This window comes from Diadema setosum, chromosome 5 (genome assembly GCF_964275005.1).
Source record: "Diadema setosum chromosome 5, eeDiaSeto1, whole genome shotgun sequence".
Lineage (NCBI taxonomy): Eukaryota > Metazoa > Echinodermata > Echinoidea > Diadematoida > Diadematidae > Diadema > Diadema setosum.
The window spans coordinates 46,042,474-46,067,904 of NC_092689.1; the positions used below are offsets into that span (position 1 = coordinate 46,042,474).

General features: G+C 37.9%; 1 protein-coding gene across 1 annotated transcript in view; it reads left to right on the forward strand.

Annotated features, from left to right (window-relative positions):
• The window catches only part of LOC140228742 (gelsolin-like protein 2), a 37,781-nt gene extending 12,350 nt beyond the window's left edge, over positions 1-25,431 (forward strand). The window contains exons 2-11 of the mRNA XM_072309023.1: positions 9,774-9,972; positions 10,714-10,785; positions 11,487-11,552; positions 12,252-12,379; positions 13,506-13,614; positions 14,810-14,920; positions 15,970-16,136; positions 17,607-17,685; positions 20,254-20,349; positions 24,039-25,431. Of these exons, the coding sequence (XP_072165124.1) occupies positions 9,811-9,972; positions 10,714-10,785; positions 11,487-11,552; positions 12,252-12,379; positions 13,506-13,614; positions 14,810-14,920; positions 15,970-16,136; positions 17,607-17,685; positions 20,254-20,349; positions 24,039-24,128 (1,080 nt within the window). The 5' untranslated portion in view covers positions 9,774-9,810 and the 3' untranslated portion in view covers positions 24,129-25,431. The remainder of the gene's footprint in view (positions 1-9,773; positions 9,973-10,713; positions 10,786-11,486; positions 11,553-12,251; positions 12,380-13,505; positions 13,615-14,809; positions 14,921-15,969; positions 16,137-17,606; positions 17,686-20,253; positions 20,350-24,038) is intronic.

The window sequence follows — 25,431 nt, forward strand, 5'->3', positions numbered from 1 at the left end:
TCCTGGGAAATAATGGAGGCGGGGGGGGGGGGGCGTTCACTGCTTCATGGGTTTCGCAGATTCACCTTGAGCTGTTGCAGAGGAAAGCATGCTACTTCACTTCCCCTTGCAGGAAGCTGGCTTCTGGCATCTTGCACCATGGAGCTACAATTATGTATTTGCCTCTGCCAATCGTGTGTGTGTTTTGTTGTTTTTTTTTTTAATTTTGTCTTTTAATCGTTTTTATTGTTTTTTTCTTTATCAAACTTCCCCCTACCATGCCACTGGGCTGTTACATATCATTATTGAATGACTGTATACCTTTGTCACTGAGCAAGCGTTCATTCATTTCCCTCGTTTGTCTTGTTTCAGACTTTCATAGATCTGTGCATGATAGTATGAGCAAATAATTATGAAGAACCATTTAGATCTTGTTCCTTGTTGATTTTGTTGATGATTGAGCAGTTATGGCATATAATCATGTACAAACAACTACCATGTCAGACTGCTTGCGTAACTGCTAAAATTGTTGACAAGGCGATGAACGAAGTTCAAACATAAAAATTCGAAAATGTATAGTAGCTTTGGTTCCAGATATTCGTGGAGGGGGAGACGACCACGTTACTCAGACCATGGACCGTGCCCATGTTAAGACTAAAAGGGGCAGGGGCGTCGATCTTGCATGGGATGTGTTTGTTGGGGGGGGGGGGGAATTCCCCCTCTATTACCCTCCACTAATGAGTCGTTTCGATCCTTCGCGAATATTCTTTAAAAAAAAAAAAATATTACCCCCCCCCCCCCATAGGAAAATCGGATTGACACCCCCGCGAGGGTTATTTGAATGGGAATGATCACTACTTTTAAGTCATTCACCCTTTCAGCGACACAGGTAATTTCGAGCAGCACGATGAACGTTACACGTGCTTCAAAGCTTCTGATGCCACACGCTCACAGTTCTGTCCGGAGACTTTTTCCAGAAAACAAATGATACATTTGTCATCATCAGGCGCGTTCATTTCAGTTCAATTCAATCTAATTTATTTCTTCTTCAACGTGATATAAATGAAATCTTTAACGAATAGAAACTGCATAAAGGAAAAGGAGCTTACTTATCAATTACATTGTATTGAAGAACGTAGGGTTCACTAGAATGCAATAGCTTGATGAGTACTCCTCAGAATGTAACATTTCAAAAGAAAATAGATTGAAGGGCAACTGGAGAGAGAAAGAGAAGAAAATCAAAATTGTTGTTTTGCACAAAGAACTAAGGAATGAAAACAATTACTACACAACGCAGCACACCACAGACACACGAGCACGGACAACGGCAAGATGCCTACTTCAGATAGGAAGGGGATGCAGACATACATGAGTTATAGGTTCAATACATACAAACAAGATTAAGAACATGAGTTGTAGGTTCAATTCATAAAAAACAAGATAAAAAACAAGAGAAAAATCAGCAATAAAGAGAAAATTACGATTTTCATATTGTTTTTCTTACTTTGTTTGTACGACTTATTTCCTCCAACTTTTTCATGTACGGATCAAAATCATTTTCAGCGAAATCTATGAATAAATATCAGATTAAAATGTACATGATTTAAAGGAGAAACAAATAAATGTGTACATTTAATTCTATTACCAAAATATATTGCATTATCAAATGTGCAGATAATTATCTAAGAAATTATGGAATTTTTTTCTATACCTTCTTCATTATATAGAACCAAAAATAATAAGAGCTAGGCAAATGCTGATATGAAGACATGGTTAAGTTGGAAGTTTCATGTTAGATTATGGCGGTATCCAGGCGTGTCGTGGTAGGGGGAGGGGGAATTTTCACCCTTTCAGCATCTTCTTGAAAAATATATTGTCATGTACATTTCCACCAAATGTGTAGCATCCCTTGGGTAATAGAATCCCACTTTGTTTGAAGGGGCACCAAGTCCAAAGGCCTCAACATAAGGGACTGTTTGAACAAAATACATGCAAATCTTCTTCAGAACCATGATAAGTAACAGAGCTGATGTAATACTATTAGATTCAAAGTGAATGTATGAATTATTTTTTTTTTTTAGCTCACCTGAGCCAAAGGCTCAAGTGAGCTATTGCGATCGCCCTTCGTCCGGCGTCCGTCGTGCGTCGTGCGTCGTCCGTCGTGCGTCGTGCGTCGTGCGTAAACTTTTTACATTTTCATCTTCTTCTTGAAAACCCCAGGACCGATTTTCATCAAACTTGGCAGGTATCATCCCTAGGGGGTTAGAAACTCAATTTGTTAAAATGGGCACCATGCCCCACCCAGGGGGCCCCCAGGGGGGCCCAAACCCCCCAAAATTAAGGAATCTGTAAAAATCTTCTTCTCTAGAACCAGAAGTGATAGAGCTAAGTTAATACTATGAGTTAGTACATTGATGACTGTAGTTTCAAGTTTGTTCATGGCAGGATCAGGGGTGCCCCCCTTGGGACCTAGGGGAGGGGGTGGGGAGGGGTTCTAATGGGGCCTAAATTGTACATTTTCATCTTCTTCTTGAGAACCCCATGACCCATTTTCACCAAACTTGGCAGGTAGCATCCCTAAGGGGTTAGGATCTCAATTGTTTAAAGGGCACCATGCCCCACATTTGGGCCCTTATTGTACATTTTCATCTTCTACTTGAGAATGCCTGGTCAAATTTTGGTAGAGCTGTGAATAATTTAGATTAGTGACTGCGTGAAAGGTGAACTTGCGATACTCAGGTGAGCGCTAGACCCGCGGGTCTCTTGTTTAATTGATATGGCGGGGGTGAGGGGATGCCGAAGGAGGGGAGGGGTGAGGAGGCGTAATGTTCATATTTTCAACATCTTCTTGAAAAATCTCGGACATTTTTACTTTACAAGGCAGGTAGCATCCCAAGAGTAATTCAACATCTAACATATTGTTACATAAACACTGTAACGGTTTTGCTGGTGTGTAAGTAATCAATAACCCCCTTATGGGCTTAAATTTTCACAATGCTTGCCTATAACACATTCCTGGTTGTTTTACATCCCAAGATGAAAAAGGTCCTCTATGGTTTTCACTTTGAAATCCTACATGGTGGCCATTGACGCAGCGTAGGAAAGTGATTTCATTATCTTTATTTTATCTTTATTTTTTTGTTCTGATTGGTGAGGTGTCAACTTCTTGTATGATAAAATTCACAATTTCATCAGGAAATGCAAACTTCATTCCTCATGCTTCCACTTTTCCTTTTATTTTATCTCTGCTTTCTTTCATGATGATTTCCTTATCTCTCCTGTCCAAAGTTAGCCATGATTAATGATGAATCAATAAGTATGTTTTCGAAAGTGATTTGATTATTGTACCATACAGAAACAGCAATAAATGAAATGAAAAGAATTGCTCATATAGGACCCTTCGCGTTCGTGACGTGCATGATTATTGAAGGTAATATGTCTGCTCCACGTAATGTGTGGTTTATTGATTGTTCTCGAAAACATGCACCCCATAAAATATCCTGCATACAGAAATGATCATGCCTATTGTGATTATTAAGTGTAGAAACATTTTACAACTCACTTTGAGAAGGAAAATTTGGTATATCAAAAACTATTGTAGAGGTTTGTACATGTACTATAGTATATTGCTGCCTAAAGTCATACAAGACACGTGCACATCACGCATCAACAACACACTAACACTCACAGAGTTTAGGGAAGAAAATGATTATATTCATTTATGACAAGTTGAAATATAAGCAATGCAGAATGAATGTTACTTGTTCTATTTTAAAACCATTCATGGCAAATATAATCAAGTGAGTAGTGAGTGAGCAGACGACAGAAAGAACTGGCCCAAAATGAACGTATCCAAAACGTATCCACAGGTGAGGTTATATACGCGAGACAATTTTTCAGAAGCCTAGGCACCGAGTTACATTTTAAGACCGTAACAGTCGTCTCCGCTACTGAGGGGTTTAGATGGCGGTTCACGGCGGTTTGAGAACCGCCGTGAACCGTGTCCCAACGATGGCGGGAAGCACTTAAACGCGATGTGACTTCGTTCTCAACACGTTTTGAACGTGTTGAGAACGCGGATTGGCGCGGTAGCAACACGGATCTCCCCCAAAGGTGGAGGAGTCCATACCAAGCCCCTGTATTTGGATGCAATCAGAGCAATTCCATTCGTCTTCAGTGGGTTACAACAAGGAGCGTATTGCTTTGTTAGGCAAACACAATTTTAAAGAAATTGCGAAACGTTGTACCCCTGTGTATTCAGATTGACATAAGTGATGCAATAAGCCATTGTCTTCAAGATTCAACATGCTTTCTTTTCTCTCTTTTAACTTTTAAAATATCTGTATCAACAGTCATTAAAAAGACACACATGTCAAAGCAGAATACAACAGAGTTTACAAAGTTTTCTGTTCATTTGCAGGTTTATATTATTAAGTGATGTACAAGTACTTGCTTCAACATTTCTTTTATACTCTTTCTTAGTTAAGTTTTCACATATAATCTGTAACAACAGTCAATAAAAAGACATACATATCAAAAAAGAATCCAATATATCTACATGATTTTTCCTGTTCATTTACAGGTTCACGTAACATAGTAATGGTGTTTTTCTTTTTAAGTTTCAACATATATTCTGTATCAACATGCAGTCTTACAAAAAGGCGTTCATATAAAAGCATGCAGAACCCAACATGTTTACATCAAGTCTTCTGTGTATACTTAGTAACTTACAATTTCACGTAGCTGGCCATCTTTTAAGCTGTTAAGCTTTAACAAACTTATGAACACACCTTCTAATGTAACTGTACTATTCAACATACCTACCGACTTTTTAAACATTAAACTTTCTTTGTTACTCTTTAGTAATATGGCAGTTGAAAGGTTTAATTGCTAACTTTGCTTCATCATGGGACAACTATAAATGGAGACTTCACTGAGGCACATTAATTCTACACTGCTGAAACACAAGTTCTATAGCCAGACACATTTGCCATATCCGTGGAATTCATAACGTTGCATGAAATTCATCTTATTGAAGAAAAACAGTTGATAAATGGAAAGCAAAATGAATGAGGATGTGAATTATGTACAGCATGTGGCATTTGATAATCTTCATTTACCTATACATGTACCTCTGAAAGAGCTTTTATTTAATCTACTTATTTTTACTACTTTTACTTAAACTAGTGGAAGAGAATGAAAGTGGATGAGAGAAGGGGAGATGGAAAAGGATAGCAAATGAAGATTTATCTGTGTCTTAACGTCTCACAAGCCACTGCAGTCTCTATTTCTGGCTACACCCACTGCAATAGACAAAACAGCTAACAGGTTTGCATGGAGCTTTCAAACCCAGGTGTAGACTTTGTAACTGACTTAAGATTATTCTACATCTTCCACAGCAATGCCTGACAGAATGCTGAGCAGTTGAAACAAATGCTTTCTGCTTTGTTGTGTGAACACACCTGAGTACAATCCTAACATATCCGATCAAATATTTGACCGTGAAACTCCAATTGGTTTCAAAGTAGTTAGTCTACAATGTAAAGAGACAACACCTCAAATCAGGATCTCCTAGCTTAGGATAATATTGTCACTCTTAAAATCCATTTTACCCAATCTTGTATCATGGTTTCATATTTGCTTTTTTTTTCCTTCCATTTTTTATTGCTCCGCCACGAAGTGTCGCCGGGGGCATTATTCTCTGTTAAGTTCAACATTTGTTTTTGCATGAAAAGTTATGGCGGTGTTAACACGGTATATCACGGATCTTGTGGTGCAAACACGGAGATGTCGTTCTTTACACAGTGAACGGCGTTTTGAACACGGTCCATTTCAAACCGCCAAGACCGCCACGAAAAATTAAACATGCTTAATTTTTCTGGCGGTTCCCCGGGTTCATGGCGGACGAGTGACGGATGACCAGGGTTAATGTACGGTGTTAAAACGGTCTGTGGCGGAGCACGGCGAATTGCCGAACCGCCATGAACCGCCGGCGATGTGTGATCGCCCCTTAACAAAGACGGAGACTTCGCGGCGACGTCTTCGAGACTTCCGGGCGAATAAGTTGTCACCTTGTTTCGAGATGTCTCGGAAGTCGTCCTGGAGTCTCCTCCTTGGTGAGAGCGCAGGTTTTTATTATTATTATTATTATTATTATTATTATTATTATTATTATTATTATATTATTTTTATTATTATCATTATTATTATTATTATTTGCTCTTCTGAGTTGGGACTAACTCTTGAGACCACAAGGGTGCATACAGGAGGGACCAGCCATGTAGCTCAATTTTTCATCCATGGCAAAGACTAGATATTATATTGGTGTGTAAGAGAGCGTAAACCCGGCAAAGTATTGCACAAAATGTTGTCCTTTTGTGGACTCGTAGGAATTTTTGAAATGAAAATGATAGTGATATATTATGTTAGTGAGCACGTTAATTGGTGTATCTGTCATAACAAAAAATAGTCCTTACGTGGTGGTATCCTTTATCGAAGGCAAACAGCGGTGAGAAAATATCCATTAATTTGTTTGTTTGTTGCATTTTTCCATCTGACTGTCTGAGAAGGTGGTTGGATGGCCCATGGATATTTAGTTGCAATATATAGCTGGTTTTCCATTAGGTCCATTGGATGTGAGGCGGAACCACTTCACCGGATTATGCACTCTGCTCCTTGCGGTGAACGAATAAAGCGGGATCTTTGACGCGCAGGAGTCCATTTCATGACCTGCATATCCGAGGGACAGAAAAATTTGCTTCTTAATAAATTAGATGAGACGGTATGATTACACACGATACAAGACTCGGGAGTCGAACCCGCGGGTCTATTGGATCTGGAGGCAGACCCGGTAGTGACCGAGCCAATGTGAGCCCCGGTGTTACAAAGAATGGATGAAGAGCGATGAGATTTTTCTCACACTCTGCACACTCCATCTGCATGTCTACTCGGCAAGGAGTTGCAATAATATGATAACTGGCTCTGTCTCTAAATACATCAAGGAATCATTTGGTGTAAGGTGTCTAAAGAAAGGTAAAAATTGAAGCCAGTGAAATTGTCATATAGGCCTATATGTAATTTTTAATTTAGAAGAAATCAAGTTTCGCTTCATTCAAGTTGCCACTAAATCCATAGTGTTCAAGACAAATAAACGCCCTTCTCATTCTCAACAGACCTATTGCTATGTTATTGTAATTGCCGTGCTATCGAATGATTCAAAGCTGAGCGACTTGATATAATACATCAAAGGTGCATAAGAGGAAGATTTAATTAAGATTTTTTTAACATTATGTATCTCATGAACGTTTTTAATCATCTTGACTACGTACGACTGTATGATGTAAATGATCTGGACTCTCATGTGTCGTATACCTTCGACTACGTTCAGAAGAAATGACTCATGGAAGGGACCTCTGAGGCTTTCATGACCCTGAATAAAGAAGACCACGCTAAATCTGTTTTTCTTAGCATTTCCGCATGCACGGTTTCATTGCAATAATGGGTGTTTTTTGTAGGTCTATAATGTCAGTCATCACTGCAAATGTGTATGTTTGTGTGTGTGTGTGTGTGTGTTTGGGGGATGTTTTGACATGACTGGACATAGTTGAAGTACGGACGTTTCCTGCAAGACACATCAAGTCTATACATCAAGCAGGCCCTGTAAACCTAACATTTTCTTGAAAACGGCAAGAACATGCTTGCCGATAGAACGTCGGGAGTGAGTATAGGCCCTTTTCAGAGTTACATGCATGAAACAATATTAAAAAGACTATGTAATGCACCGTGAAGCCTTCTACCACTATCCCTATCCAACTAGCCAATTGCTATACGCGGAAGTATTCTACTCAATTATAGTAAAATTATTGATGATATAATTGCGTAGAATGCTTCATCAGCTTTAGAAACCAAGACTTGGAATTATTAATAGACGTATATATAACTTGATTTATGAGCTGGGATGGCACTCAGGCATATCAATTATATAGATGTCCTACTCGCAAAACATGTCAAGTTTATTTCCGTTTTCTTATTTATTCCTTATTTGGTGATTTGCAGCGACACGCCATGACACTGTCGAATGCATAATGCATGCATCATTTCCACAGGAGGCCGAACTTTGATCTGCCAATGACGTCATAATCTCAATTACTTGAGAAGTAGGAACTTATATCTGTGGGCAAATTGTAATGAACGATCTAAAGCACTAGTTGATGTCACGTCCATATTTGGGGCTTACTTGTTGACATTTCCACTTAAAGGGACTGTACAGTACTGGTTGAGGTGGGGATTCATGTTTTGAACATTCCTAAGTGAAATATGAAAGAGCATGCAATTTTAAGAAGGATTCAACGTTTATTTGATGAAACTTGGTTTTTAAATGGCTGAGATATCCAAAAAAGTGCCAATAATAAAAGGCGACATGCCACAACTTTATTAGGATCTCTTTGTTTCACCTTGTTTTTGGATATCTCAGCCATTTCAAAACCGATTTTCATCGAATAAACTTTTGATACCCCTTAGAACTGCATGTTCGTTGACATCTCATAGAGTGGTTTCTGAATATAAATCCTCACCTCGACCAGAACTGTACACACCCATTGCATGTATCCAGGAAGACTGGACGTTATTCAACGTCTTCCTGTGTTAACTATTTTAAAGAATGGCTATAAAATGTGTCCGTTTTGCAGAACGAGTAAAATCCAAAATATGATAACACGATATTGTGTATCCTATTTTGAATATATCATGTACGTGTGCATATAATAATGATAGATACATATTAATAATATGTATGTCTGGATACATACAAGAGGGATTAACGCCCCATTCCTTCAGTCATCCATATTTATCACTAAAGTACAGCTATTCCATGTTCAAACTGATGTGTGTGTGTGTGTGTGTACGCGTGTGTGTGGTGTGCGTGTGTGTGTGTGTGTGTGGGGGGGGGGGTAATCTCAAACGGACGTTTAAAACAGGGAGAGTAACGGAATTTAGTTTTTCTCGCGATTGTAGAAACCTCTCTACCGTTCTCTCCCCATACTGTCCATGACCCGATGACTCGACTAGTTGGTTTATTGTGACTAAAGACTGAGTAATACCACAGATGCTATGACAACTTTCTTGACTTCTTTCCAGTCATTAGAGTATGTGGCGATATAATAACATCGTGGGTTTGTGCGTGTAGTATGCAGGCATACATTACAGCATAGCCTATCTTCGTCGTGTATATTGGCTGGGTAGGAGTAGTTTCAGCATGGAGTAACTCTATAATGTTTCAGGTACCATCAGTATGAGTGGCCTTCTGCACCGGTAGTGTGAAAAAGGAAAAAGAAGAAGGAGAAGAAAAAAATAAACCCTGACAATTGCAACTTTTCTACCTTGATAGGGTTCGGCGTATAAGCGGTTGTACGGTGGCCCGATACGGCGATTATCCTACATAAATGGTGGCCCAATCAGGCAACTTGAATTTAAGATGGATTGTTCCTAAGTATATAATTTCTTTTGTTTCGTTCGGGTCAATTAAGGACCACCATAGAGAGCCATAAGCAAGTAAAATATGCACATAGCTGTAATTATTGATTGTGCCGTTTTGGCTCATTTGTTCAAAAGCTTATCCACGTGTAGACATAGAACTTGTTTTGTTTCACATTGTAGTTGGAAAGGTTTGGATTTCCTCCATTTTTAAAAGCTTCCTGTGATACAACTGCCCTAAAAACAGTAAGGGGGGGGGGGGGGGATCCCGAATTACACTAGTACGACGGTATTTTATCTCTTGCCCATGATTCTCTTTTCAGCTTTTGGTTCAAATAGGTCGAGTGACTTAGTTCAACTATGCAAAAGGCCAAGAAGTACGATTGGAAGGATTCGAACCTTGCCCTTTTCGGCTCGGACACGGAAAAGAAGGTGAAAAAAGAGTCAGCCGAGTCGGAACCAGCATGGAAGGGGGCGGGCCAGAGTGTGGGGCTGCAAATCTGGCGCATCGTCAAGTTCAAGGTATACAACTTACTATAGTTTGTCGACTGATGTATTTCTTATGTTTGTTTGTTTGTCCGCAATACTTGAAAATAGACAAATCTAGAAACAAAAGACAACGATAACAGCAGCAAAGCACGATAAACCATAATTATATATCAATTCAATCTTGTATCTAAACATTAAATCTTTTATCGTGAAAAACGCAAACCAAAGAATTTAAACAAAATGTTTAAAAATCCCGTGTATCTGTGAGACCTTGGAATCATATAGGACATCTCAGGGTGTCCTCCATGAGTGAAGGTAGTGATATTCACTCCATCTGCGTTGCTTCATGAGATCTGTTACCACTTAATTTTCCAATGGAAAAAGTACATACGAAAATTAAAAGAAAGGGTGATAAATCTACACAATATAGCGAGCCATACAGATCAGATCCCCTTTGAAATTGCCCAGAAAGCGTATGTAATTGCCTTCATATCGTGTAGTAGCCAAGGAACGTCAGTTTTTTTCAACAGCGATTTAATATTTCTAGCTTTGTCGTTGATATGTTCTGTTGCTCCACTTGGTTATCTACTTTAAAAAATCTACTAAATATTCAATTTATTATGATGTATACATGTATGCAGATAATAATACAAATATCACACGGAGTAAATTGACGAAAAAAAAGATGGATTGCATTTGCCCTCAGTAAGAATTTGAAGACAGAAAGAAAGAAAGACGCTTTGGTGTCATTGCCATCTTACGTTTGTGTTCTAGGTTACACATTGGGACAAAGATGATTACGGGAAGTTCTACGACGGTGACTCGTACATCATTCTCAATACATACGTAAGTCAAGAGAGCAAGAAGCGATGAATGTGTGTAATGTATGGAGATAGAACGTGATCAAAATGCCACTTGATTCAAGTTTATCTTTAACAGCGGAGATTAATATTCATAAATGAATGAAAACATCTGCAGACGTCGCTTCATATCGGAAACATGGTAAGTAAGTGAAATTTACCCTTGTCACCACTTTGTCATTTTGAAAATCTCGTATAGTTTTGCTTGAGACCTAATTTCAGGTTTCTAACAATATCCAAAACAGAGCGATTCTGATAAGTCATCATCTATGTTATAATATTATTATGTAAATTTAACTAAAATCTGTAAAGGAAAAGAGTACTGTTGTTCACATGCCTACGTAAGGGAGTTCTGCAATCATGCATGCCCTAAAGGGTCAACCTGGAGGTCACCTCCATGCAAAAAAAAAAAAAAAAAAATGATAATAATAGAAATAAATAATTGTGAGAACTTCACTGATGAGCATCAAGCACCTGATCTGTTTTTTCGTATTTTGCACTTGATCTGGCCCAAAGAGAACAAAAAAACGTGGCCAGAAGACTTATTCCACAATTTTTCAAAGACTCCCTTCCATACCTATCAAATAATGTAATTGCAAAGCTCAGTCTTCAATTAAAGATTTCTCTTTTACTATACGTTTAATGATCGTTATTGTGTCCTTGTATTTTCGCCTTTGATTATTGCAGAAAAACCCTGGCGAGGAAGATTTGGAGTACGACGTCCATTTTTGGATTGGGCAAGATTCCACTCAGGTTAGTTTCAAGGACTCTCATCTCTTTACTCATAAATTATTTGTTAATTATTTATTAATCTTTAGCCGGAAATCTTGTCTTTACTTTGGCTCTTGTCGCGTCGCATGTTCCCAGGACAATCAAATTCGATGTCGTCTCAAACGTTTATCCATGATGCCATCTCATGGAAACGTTTATCAAGTTTGCTGCAAAGAGTTCTGTCATATGCTATTCGGTAGTTTAAATCTTCACCTCTAAATCCTGAGATCGGACATGGCCACCAATAAACACTCAGATGTTGTAAAGATTGACAGAGTAGTAGATTAAGGAGAGAAAATTGTTTTTGTAAGAAATTCTTCTCTGGTGCATCTTATCAAAGCACGTGAGCTCCTGTCGAAATTCCATTCTGTTGTTCAGCAGTGCTAGAAAGCTGAATAATGTGTTTTCTTTGTTTTAAAGAGGATTATCCTCAACTAACCAGTACTAGAAGAAGGTAATTATGTTGTCGATGTATGTGGGCCATTTTCACTTTATATGAATGAAACATTTAAGCTAATTTATTTTGGTTTCAAACTCTAAGACCAATCTTCCTGTTGAGGGAATGAGCTCTTCACATGTACGCCATACCCTTCAACCATGCGATACCGTAAGATTTAACAGAACTAATCCCCGATCTTATATTTCCATTCATCATGAATTGAAAACTTCTTCTTCACGTAGGATGAATATGGCACTGCAGCATACAAGACTGTGGAGCTAGACACACTGCTGGATGACAAGCCCGTCCAGCATAGAGAAGTGCAGAATCACGAGAGTGCTCTCTTCAAGAGTTACTTCCCTCGGATGGAGTAAGCTTTACCCAGAATCACTCTGGTTTTCCTTTCATGCGTGGATTAAGCTTTACCCAGAGCCACTGTGGGGGTGTTTCATAAAGCTGTTCGTTAAGTTACGAACGACTTACGAACAACTGGTGATCAGTTCTTATGCTGGATTATTGAAATTCTGATAAGTATATAGCACATCAGAACTGATCACCAGTCGTTGGTAAGTCGTTCGTAACTTAAAGAACAGCTTTATGAAACGGGACCCTGGTTTCCTCCCATGCATGGAGTAAGCTTTACCCATAAACACTCTGTTTTCTTTCCATGCATGGAGTAAGCTTTACCCATAACCACTCTGGTGTCCTTCAATGCATGGAGTAAGCTTTACCCAAAACCACTCTGTTTTCTTTCTATGCATGTTAGCTTAGTCACGTGATACGAGAGTTTGTTTTTCACTGTAATGGCAAAATAAGGAATCCTGAAGAACAACCTTGTGGCTTTTTTGTGACAGATGTTCGACATATAGACAGATGTTCGATGTATCCCCATTTTCAGATCTTAAAAGTGAAGGTTTTTTTTTTTTTTTTTTGGGGGGGGGGGGGGGCATTCCTAACCAAAACGGCAAAATGTTGTTTAATCACAATATCTCATAAAAAGAACTTGTTTTGATTTAACTAGCGTGATATTTATTATCTACATTAAACATGCAGAAATATTAAACGGATGGATGGTATTCTTACTCTGACATGATACTACACCGATGGACATTTACGGTATAGGAAAAATAGTATAGTAATAAGATGATAAAAGGACTGACATAGTACTGAAATTCTGAACTAACGAGTTAGGGGAAAATGAGCATTCATTTTCCCGATTGCTTTGCATAGGAATAATGCTCAAAATTGATAGAGACAATAGTATCATCATTAAAACAATATTTCTCTTGACTTTTGAAACAAAATGTTCTCTTGGGATGTTTTGATGCCAATACTCTACATAATATGTCTGTGGATGCTGACCAGCGTCCTAAAGCGATGATAGCATTCCACTATGCCCTGGCCAGTTAGTGCTAGGGAACAAGTAGACTTTGTTTCACGTTCCACTGAGATAACTTGTAAACATAGGAAATGTTTTTATTATCTCCATTGTGAAGGATAATGAGTGGCGGGGCTGACACCGGCTTCAAGCGAGTTACTCCCACACAGTACCAATCTCGCCTCCTCCATTTCTCGGGCACCAGGAAGCACATTGAGGTCAAAGAGGTATGGCTGGAGAGAAGGAACATAGAAAGTGACATCTTATCGATACTGATGTGGAAAATTAATGATGGTGGACGTGGATAACAAAATATGCCTTTCAAGATAATAATATTTATGACTTAACAACTCCAACATAGACGAAAGAGCTAAGTGGGTCAGCTGGAATGAATCATGTAGCAGGTAGTGCTGTGAAGAATGTTCAAGTATCGATGGCGTTGAAGTCTTCTAATGATTAGCCATAAATACTGACTTTATTGAGAAATGATAGTGAGTTGTCATCTGCAGTGATTCGAAAAAAAAAAAATTGTAGCAACCAAGTGAGCTGGTTGCGTAACCTGCTAGTTTTTTGCACGTGTGGACACAAAAAAACCCGATATTTTATAGCGCGATCAGCAGCGCGATGCTAAGCCCAAGAAATCTTGCTGTTATTTCTGAATTAACGCGCTAATTAATTTTGCCCCGGCGGTACGGTCGAGCTTAGAAACTCGAGTTTCTATATCTCATTATGCAAAGCGAACAGCATAACAGTATGCACGCCACACCACTGTGAAGCACAAGAACAATCGTTTTACCAATTTATCGATCGCAATTAGCGGGTTACGTGTACACGTGTGTAAGCGGTTGCAAAAACTCGAGTTTCCGAGCAGGATTGCTAACCCGCTAATTTGAACAGTCTGAACGGATGCCAAAAAAAAAAAAATAAAAAAAAAATCGAGTTTTGGAGGGCACTCGGTTTAATAGAATACCCGCTATTTTGTACGTGTGAATGCGGCTAGAAGTATAACGTGGAAATATGCGAGTTATGTTTAGTGTAGGGAACGGTGCATTTCAAAGTCTTTTGTTGATCACATGAGTTCTTTATAGCAATGATTGGCAGATGAGGTCAGGAGTAGAATTCTGGTTTGGAAGGTTTTTGTGGCGCAATCTACTTAGAAATTCGAAGAAAAATAGAAAACTTTTACTTTGATCTTCGTTGTACCACATAAGTGATGTTAAGGGTATCATAAATCAATACAAGTCAACAAGAATTTGCATTCCATTTTATTTTCTTTTTAGTAGCTTTATCTGTTCACGGTGATCCATTGCCGCTACTCTTGACCTGAAAAAAAAAGACTTCCCACGGAATTCAGATTTCTTCAAATATGCTGTACAAAGGCAAAGCATGCGCTATTTCATTGCATGTGATTGTGTTTTGCAGGTTCCATTTTCTAAGAAGTCGCTGAAGTCGGATGATGTGTTCATTCTGGATGCAGGGCTCAAGCTCTACCTTTGGATTGGTTCATCTTGTAACAAGGATGAGAAGTTCAAGGTGTGTGCAACGTCGTGAAGTGTGAATAATTACACTGGCGTGTAACGAGATATGGTTTCACAATCTATTGAGCTTTTGTGCTGCCATTGTCCCTTGTTTGACACACAGAGTCAGTCTGCAGCTAAACAGATATGTGAACTTTGAACTTTAGTACGCTATTTAATGTTTAATGTTCAATGTTTCTTTTTTTTTAAATAGATATAAGAGATTGTAGTTTCAAGTCTGTTTGTGGCAGATTGGGGGGTGATGGGCGGGGGGGGGGGGGGAGAGAGGTTACCAAATTGTGACAAATTTACACATTTTCATCGTCTTCATAAAAACGGATGGTCTGATTTTCACCAAACTTGGCAGATGTTATCGCTAGGGTGTAGAAAATGATATTTGTACAAGTTGGCACAATTCCTAACCGGAGGGGGGGGGGGGGGGGCGTGATCTTTTCAAATCTTCTTCTTTAGAACCAGAGGTGATTTAGGTTAAGTCAGTGCTTTTATTTTAATAGATTGGTAACTGCAGTTTTAAATCTAGTTCATGGCAATTCCAGGGGTGAGCCCTGTGTGCGTGTGTATGTTTTTTGTTTTGTTTTTTTTTTTTTTTTTGTGTGTGTGTGTGTGTGTGTGTGTGTGTGTGTGTGTGTTGTAAGCCCATTATTGGGGAACCAAATTGGGGCCTTATTTTCACATTTTCCTTTTCTTCTCGAAAAAAAAAAAAAACTTGGTCAAAATTGTCACCAAACTTTGGAGGCATTTTCACCAGGTTAACAATATGAATTAAATACGAGGACCCGAGAACCCACTAATTATAAATTACCAGAATATTGTAGTCAGCATGAATGCGTGCAATGTGAACTTGCGATACTCAGTGCACGTTCGCGAGACCCCAGGTCTCTTGTTACGAGTACCTTTCATACATACCAAGAAAGATGTATAATACAGCCCATATTCGAGAGAAATCTGCAGTTTGCAATATGATGTCACCGTTACTCCGTGTTTGTTTTTGTTTTTATTAGCTTTTGTATTAAATTGTTTGTTGTTTGTTTTGCATTACAACAGGCCACCCAGCATATCGCTACTCTGAAAAGCGAGCGTGGGAAGGCAGAAAGCGAGTCATTGGACGAAGGCGACTTCCCGTCCACTCATCCTTTCAACAGTCTCCTGCCTGATGTCGACATCGAACAGGAAAGCGAAGGCGATGATAGCAGTCCTAGGGCAATGTACAGGCAAGAAGATTATCGTCAGGACTCTAGAAATGAGTAGTTTAAGGAGTGAATTCCCACATACAGAACAGTACTGATAGATTGTGTCTCTTTCGTGTTAGACAAAACACTTGTAGAAGAAAGTGATAGAAGAAAGGAAGTGGCTGACATAAAGAAGTTCCCCCACCATTCATATCAAATTGGGGCGAGGGTTACAAATGAATTTATATACTTTGGTTTCACTGTAATTTTTGTATTTCCTGCGTAGCAGAAACGAGACATAGGTGTCACTTTTCCGTCGTCGTCGTCGTCGTTGTCAACAACTTGGTGTACTTTCTATAGCTTACCATAGCTATAACCATCAATCTCACACCACAGGTACATAATGTAAATATTCCGGTCAAGTTCGAATATCAGGTTCAGGTTCAGGTTCAATGACATTTATTCAATTACATATGAGTGAATTCCGACAAGGTCAAATGACAAAAAGTCAATGAACTTGCCCTGATAACTACTGTACTCACAGTATTGTGGTGTACTCTCAATAAATTTCCACAGATTTGAACTATGACCTCCAAACTCACACAAAGGTTGAATATGGGTGAAGTGCGTCAAGTTCAAAGGTCAAATGGTCAATAAACTTTACCTGATGAGCACTGCACGCATGATATTTTGACGTACTCTCAATAACTTTCCACAGCTTTGAGCTATGACCACCAAATTCAGTAATTCACACCACAGTTATACATCACCTAAAGATGCCAGTCAACTTCAAATTTTGTCGGGCAAGGTCAATGAACTTGCATAAAAGAACACTGTCACAAGTTGCAATATCATTATTAATTTTGTATTTGCCTTATTACATTTTGCATTAAATCCTTGTTATATTCGGCTATCATTGATTAGTCTGTGACTTATTTACACTCTTTGTTAACGGACGATCATTATTGGAAGCTTTGTACGACATACGTCTTTACAAAATTTCAAGTCTGTTAAACGATTGTTGTGTGTTCGCAAATGACATCGATGTAACAGCGCCCTCATCTGGCTCAATGACAGCAAAAGTTATATCCTTATCGAAAAAACAACAACAAAAATACCCCCCCCCCAAAAAAAAAGAAAGAAAGCAAAAACCCCAACAAAACAATACAAAAACAAACACAAAAAACCGTCCTTTACTCACCCAATAGGGAAAAGAACAAAGATCAAATTGGTCTCGCAATGCTGTTTAGCCCGCCCACATTTGTACACTTTGTCGATACAACTCTCTCTTTTTTTTTTCACATTACATCTTTACGCTTTAAGAACCACACTGAAGGAGCTGGACAATGACTTCTCGAATTGACACCCCATACGCAATTAACAGCCCACAGGTTTACTGCAGCCTGTCCAGAATGTGATTTTCGATGTAAAAGTATTTTTTGTTTTGTTTCGTTTTGACATTGTGTACCATATTAGTGAGAGAATGCTTCTTTGTGGTTTAAATCCTGCCAGGTTGAGTGATGCAGGGGGCAAGATGGAGTTCACTCTTGTGACTGAAAATGAGCTGAGCAAAGCTGATCTTGACAGCAACGTAAGTCAAAATCATGACGATCTCATGTTAAACTAATAAACACCCAGGACTTCTCTAATGCAATTGGCTACTAATTTCATTTTTTTTTTTTTTTTGGGGGGGGGGATTTGATTCCTTTCCTCCTGATAGCTATAGGACTGAATATCTGATTTGCACGTGATGCCCTGGGAAATAAGTGAACATAATGACATTATTCTTTTTAAATGAGGTTATTCAGTCATTTATATGGAAGTCATAGGTATAGCAATATGGGAAGAATAGCGCTACTATCATAGTTTAGAATAACAGAATAGATTATTTGATTTACAAATGGGCGGAATGAAAAATGACAAGTCAGAAGAATGGAAAAAAAATGCAGTTGCATTCTAGCATACTGCAGTTGTCGACGAAGGCCACTGGTTTTCTGCTTTAAGATAATTTTTTTTTCTAGTGCATTTATTTTGTTGTATAGTTGCTGACATATTATTTTATGGTTTATAGTTATTCATAAATTCAATTCAGTTGATATGGCATGTAGAATTACCAAGGGAAAGAGGGGGCAAAGTTATGTACATGTACATCTGTTCTGCAGTATATTTCCCTTGAATTACACGCAGACTCGCACACGTGCATACACTTACAGCATATGCATGCTATACACACATCGAAAACAGAAAAAGGCACTTCATGTTGTCAAGTCAAGTTAACCTCACTATTTTTGCAGAGCATTTAGCTGTTCCCTTGAGTAGTAATGTTCAATGTTTGATTACATGCTGTGTAAGGAGAGGGCAATAAGTGTATGGAGGTTTTTGTTGAGAGTTTCCCCAGGCTTCCCAAAAGTCACATATGTCTCACCCACTCTTGTATTTTGGATGATACAGTCGGGGAGGTGTAAAAAAAGGAGAGACAACTCCTGCTCTCCTTTGAAGAATGCGCGGCACCGCCGATTATGCTTTGAGAAAAGAGAGCATCAATAATCGGGACTAGCGCTCTCACATCTAGAAATACTTGCCCCTACTGCATTTTGCTCTCTCTCTTTCAATGTGATGGCAACAATGAATTTGTGTACCTTGAATTGGAGCAGCGAATCAAAATGCAGTGTAAAACTGACAATTTTAACAGCAAATAGTTTAAAAGCACGCTGGAGCATGCTTTAGCGGAGTACTTTATTTGAAAGATCAAAATATCCCAGATTAAAGGATAGAAAACTAACATGCGGAAATGTGCGCATTATAGAAAAATATTAGGTTTTTAAGAGGGCCTAATTTTCATTTCATTTCGATTTGCGCATTACGAAGAAACTAGAAATACATGTTTATAATATTGAATTCTTTCCTAAACTATTCTTAATCAATTCGAGTATTCGATTTAAAATTTTACGGGGAAATAAAGCTTGTAATTCAACGAAAGGTGAAATGCGTTTTTCGTCTCCGAACTTCGCCTTGCAACTAGAGCGGTGCAGAGCATGACTTCAAAGCGTATATAGTGGAATGCTAGACATCCCATTGTAACGCCTTGTACCCAAACATGTGTTTCCATGAATTACAAGGGAGTTGTCTTTCCTTTTCTTACACCTCCCTGATACAGTTAACGCTACCACAATACAATATTGACAAGTGAATTAAAGAGAGCAGTGAAATATATCACCTATACAACATGCCACTGGTGCTTCTTAATCATCTTGTGATTATTCTGGTCGACTACTCGACTTATGGATATTAATGCAAGATAATAAATCTTTATTCATGTCATCTACATTCCCAATGTGGGTGCTTGGAAATCAAACATAGTCTCAGTCAACCACCGAAGTAACCCATTAATAATCTTTTCTGTCCTGGTTCATTTAAACTTACTATTAGTCAAGTCATTAAGACAATCTGTTACTCATTACAGTGTACTTAGTCAAATGTATATTAACCTATATTAATGTCTTTTGGTCTGTACATAGCCAAATCACTAAATACCTCATGAAAATATGCATTACTAAATATAATGCTTCTTTTCTTAGTTTTTTTTTCTGAATTTAAGCCCCACTTCTACAAAGTCCTCCAGATCATCTTTATTCATATTCCAGCTGTGACATCATTCTGCTGTAACACTTAAGTTGAACAATAGATACAGTTATGTGCCATACCATTCATATTACTACCTGCACTTACTCACAACAGCATCACGTGTTCTTTTTTATGCAAACGTTTGACAATTTTTTGACGCAGCAATGAATGTAAGACACATCAATGTGTCTATTGTTCAGCTCAAGTGTTACAGGAGGTTGAAGTTACAGCTAGAATATGAATAAAGGTGAACGATCTTGAGGATTCTTTTAAGAGATGGGGCTTTAAAGGGTGGAGGAAAAAAAGTTCTATGAATTATTTAGTGATTTGGTTATGTACAGACCAAAAGGCGTCAATAGACGTCCATATACATTGTACATTTGGATTGCACGGAACACATTATTACTGTGAAGACACTGTGACGACTGAAATGTTAGTCATGAAAACCACCATCAATTAAGGACAAATTTCAGTGCGTTAAGAGGCAGTGACAAAACAGCAGTTTTCTTTGTCCCCGTACTTTTCTTTTGATCAGGATGTCTTCATCGTGGACACTACCAAACACTTGTACGTGTGGGTTGGAAAAGGTGCTTCAATTGACGAACGGAGGAATTGCATGACCTATGCACACGTAAGACCTGTTAGACAAGTCACTGATGATGGCTGATATTGACATGATGACGATAACATGATATTGATGAGGATAATTTTCATGATAGTGTGATGGAAACGTAGTGATGAAAACATGATGGCGAGGGTAACATGATAGTGACGGTAGCATGCTGCTGAAGGTAACATCGTGAATGAAATAGTAAGGCAATCATAATGGTTGGGATGATAAGATTATGACGGTGGGTGTACCGGAATTTTGAGGGTGACGAAGGAACAATCATGAAGGTAACGTAATGATGAGAACATCGTAATGATAAAAGAAACATTTTCATGAAGAAATCAAAGTGCTCCTAGTAACATGATGAGGAAACAATAGTGTCATGAGAATATGATGACGAGGAAACCATAATGATAGGGTTTACATGGCTACATGAAGACGGCAAAATTACGATGGTAGTAACCTGATTGCGATGATACAATTATGACATGACAGCGATGGTTTGATCGTGATGACATGATTGTGATATTGACATAATTCTGGTGTTGACATGAGCGTGACTTGATAGTGTTCGAATAACGTTGGCGACTTTAATTGTTTGTTGATGTATAGGCCTATACAGTAGGTGTTTTTTTGTTGTTTTTTTTGTAAGGCTCTAGATAAGAAACCTTAAGTGAAACCAAGGAGGTTTAAGAGTGGAGTCACAACAATCTTGATTAGTTTTAACTTTTGTTTGATGTCGCAACTAAAAAATATTGGAAGTATGTACCAAACTAGAGCTGCCCCACAGAAAGACAATCGATTCCTTTGTCATTGCATAGTGACCAGCCACTTTCTCAGGAGATAATGTCTTTATGATGGTATTCACCTTTCGCCGTCCCCTTTTTTTTTAACAGATGAGCGGTACTGGTACTGACACGGGAATGTGCGAATAAAAATTGCGCAAAGATTGATGAAAGAAATATCATAATAACTCGACTTTCTGTCTTTACACTAATCTTACACATAAATGAATAAGGAACTATACTTCCAAGATTATACCATATAAGTTTCATTTGTCGGAAGTGATTGGAAAATTATAAAATCAACTTTCTGCAAGTAATATAGATGAGTTTGTCAGAGGTCCTATGAAAATCATTGATGTAAGACCTGAATAACAATGAGCCTAGCAAGCTTCCTTGTTGGACACCACATTCGTTTGTTTTTATTCGGGATGTGTGACTTTCTCAACAAAGGTAAGTAGCGCGTGCATAGTGCTGTGATTTTTCACACCTGAATCCAAATTGAAAGTTAGAAAATATATCATTGACTGTTGGTTTACTGTTCCGATGTACATTTTTCTTTCAAAAATTATAGAAATTGAAGTTAGTGAAGATATAGGTGTATAGTTATTGACATCGTCCTTCTTCCCTTTCTTATAAAATGGAATAACTTTTGCGATCTTCATATTATTTGGCACAAGGCCAGTTGTGAGAGGAACGTTTATAATTTGTACCAAAAGGATCTACTATGTGAAGAGTTATGTATATATATATATGAAGAGTTTGTTTGCAAAAACCGATAAGTCCATATTTGCCAAATGGAGATATTTGCGATTGAAGGTCAAGAAAAATAAAGAGAATAATAAGAAAAATGTTGATTCTTTTGACCATAACTTCAAAAATATACCTTTATAAGTAGTGACCAATATATCATTTAAAAAGTATTATTTTGTACTTTATGGCAGAGATCGTACTTTAAAATCTTCAAAAATGGACTTATCGGTTTTTGCAAACAAACCCTTCATATATATATATATATATATATATATATATATATATTTTTTTTTTTTTTTTTTTTTTTTTTTTTTTACAGATAATCATCAATTCCGTCATATCGTGGGCTTTTTCCTTCTTTCAAATTAGCAACAATCTTAATGATTTCTTCCTTATATGTGGGATCTAAATAATTACTTTGGAGTTACATGTATCTAAATATTCACTTAATCGTTAAGTACATGAAGCGATGTTTTGCGAAAGATTTTTCCCAATTGGAGAAAAGAAATCATTAAAAATGTTAGCCATGCCAGCGGGTGCACTACTGGAGGCATTGCCCCATCGTATTTCAGAAATATCAAGAACATTATTATGAAAGGATTATCATTAAAGGAATCCTAAAACTGGTAATTTTGCAATGATTCAAGTAAGGCCTACCAGGAAAGAAGGCTATGAGCATGTGTAGTAAAACACGGACAGAGAATAATGACATTACACGTGCATACATCAGCACAGGAAAAGTTGGAGAAGAGAGATTGAAAGAGGCAGCTATATTTTTACGGAAATTAAAGTGAGGAAAACACGACTGAAGAGAAGGCAAAAACACGTTGCAACAGAAGATAAATTATAAGGGAAAAAGTAAAATCTGTCATCTATACAGAGATAACAGGAGAAAAGTCATGAAATATACATTATACATCTGGTATTATAGACATCTGTGCAAGCTAAGTTAGGACCCATTAGAATATACGGAAGTAGGCCACAATGGGTACATGTGTGTGAAGTTTTGTGAGTGCAGTTGTGTGCTGTGCTTGTGTGTGTGTGTGTGGATGGGTGGGTGTGTGTAGGTGGGTGGGTGTGCGTGTATGCCAGCAACATCAGGTATGCGCCTTCCAGGGGTCTAGGAGCTGCAGAGCAACACTTAAAAGAAAGTAAAGCGATTTTTATGGATATACATCTTGTACTTCAATAGACATTTGTATTTTGTGGTGCAAAATGAATTAATTGAATTATTGTGTTTTATGCGTACAAACTGGACTGAAGATGATTATTAATGATATGATATTACATGTACTATCATTATTCAAGAAAAGAAAGGTATCAGGTCAGGTAATAGAAAGAGATAGAAGAGTGATATCGGTAAAGACGTAACTCATTATTTTTGTAGTATGTGGATAGTTGTATTTTTTTTGTGTAATTGTAATCATTTAGAAAATACCGCATTTAATGTATAATAGCATTATTGCCTAATGTCTTATGAAACATCACACTTTTCATGCTTATCGCTTTAATAATTCTTAATGTTACGCTGTGATTGTAAAAAAAAAAATGCGATTCGACTTATGGCCGCCACGGCGTTTATAAGAAGAAAAAACAAACCCAAACATTACGCCTGGAACCATTTCCATTCAATTCAAAGGTGCTTACCATTAGGTATTGTTTCGCTCATTTCCACTGACATTGCTATCGATTTCATCACGAAAGGCAAGATTTTTTTTTTTTTTTTTAGGTTATAATATGTTCTTTTTAGGGGTGGAGCTAGGTGAGTGCCGAAAAAAAAATAAGAGATTAAGATTGTATGATACATATTTTCATCACAATTCCTGAAAATGTGATTTGGAGTCCTCTCTCCGCAGAAAGCCATCATGGAATGAGACATAAGAGGATGAGAAATGGATGTCAGGCAGCCTTCACCCACTATGTCATTGCCTATACTGAAAAGAGATCCTTGTGACTGGGAGATAACTGAACAAACTGTGCAACTCCCGCTGCCTACCGAAGATGGGCTCTTGACACCAGCTGTTAGAGCACATTTTACATTCTTATGCTGCAAAGTCACCCTGGTTCATGTGGTATAACGTCATGCCTGACGTTCTCATGGACGACATCATTTGAAATGGTTATCCTTATTGCTTTCATATTCGATACTATCTATTTTCTGTTTCTTTTTCTCAGAACTACCTGATGAAGACGTCGCATCCTCTCCTGCCTGTTACTGTTGTATCGGAAGGCAAAGAGAAGGACGACTTCAATGCAGTCTTCTAATGGAAAGTTTATGAAGAGTAAATACACCCAAAGCAGACAGTCTAGAAATTGCCACGAAGCTGTTATCATATTTGCAATGTTAGATTGTCATTCGTCAACGGCTAACACATATGTATTGCTTTTGTGGGAAAGAGTTGAATCAACCCAGAGATTAACATTAAGATGGTGATGTCCCGAATTGTCCTATGTTTTTTTCTGTAATATAAACTAAATGCGGTATTTTTTCCTATACTAAACGTAAAGCGGCAAATCCATGCCTATATATTCGGTGCGACAAGAATCTTACCAATCATTCGAAATCTCCAAATCATCACACCTGTCTTGATTTATTTAACTCACGGTTGTAGGTATTTCGTATATATTATGTACTGCAAGTGTTTAGTACGATATGGGATTGTAGAAACTAACACATGGCGTCACAAATTTCCATTTCTAAGAATTCATCATCTCTTACTGATTAATGAGGCCTTTTATGTACCTCATTTATATCCAACTCTTTTTTGTTTTAAACCAAGTGCCTTTCGGCTGAGTGTATAAGATGCCGACAATATCCTTTTTCTGTACTGGTCTGGTTTTCTTATCGGTGTGTGTAATTTTCAGCTGTCACACCTTCTCATTCTTTTGGCTCCATCTTAATTATAACCATGTGTCTGATAGACAATATGATTGTCATTAACCTTGCTGTGTGAAACAAACTCTTTTATATGCCAACCAGCAACTCACATTTGCTTGATTTGGTAGGACTGCCTGTCAACTATCTTTTCATATTTACAGATTTGGAATTTTTATCTGAATCGTTCTGTTTGCGTATCGTTTTGAGGGCCGAGGTCCGTACCAGTTATTGGTATGGAACACGATAAGAAATGTTTATCGTAAACTTTATTATTTTCCATAGAACCACACAAGAAAAAAATTAGCAACATTGTGACATCAAATATTTTAATATCAAATACAGACCGTAGTCTAGTGAATGTATTTTAATACAACAGTATTGGAATCCAAAATAGGTGGAACTGAAAAACGCAGTTGGGGATTCCATTCCATAATGTCATGTCACAATTCTTACAGTATCATTTTGGTGTTTCTTGTTTTCAAATTCGCAGTGCCCTCTTATACATGTACTTGTTTCTAGCAATTACAAGATTATATTTCACGAGGTCAAGATTGAAAGGGCTTTCATTTTGTGAAAAACAAAAATACTAAAGCATAGGAAGTTTAGAGAAAGGCCATGAATATCATGGATACACGAAGCTTGTAGAAATTGTCAGCGTTGAACTTAATAAAGAACAAGACGTTATCAGAA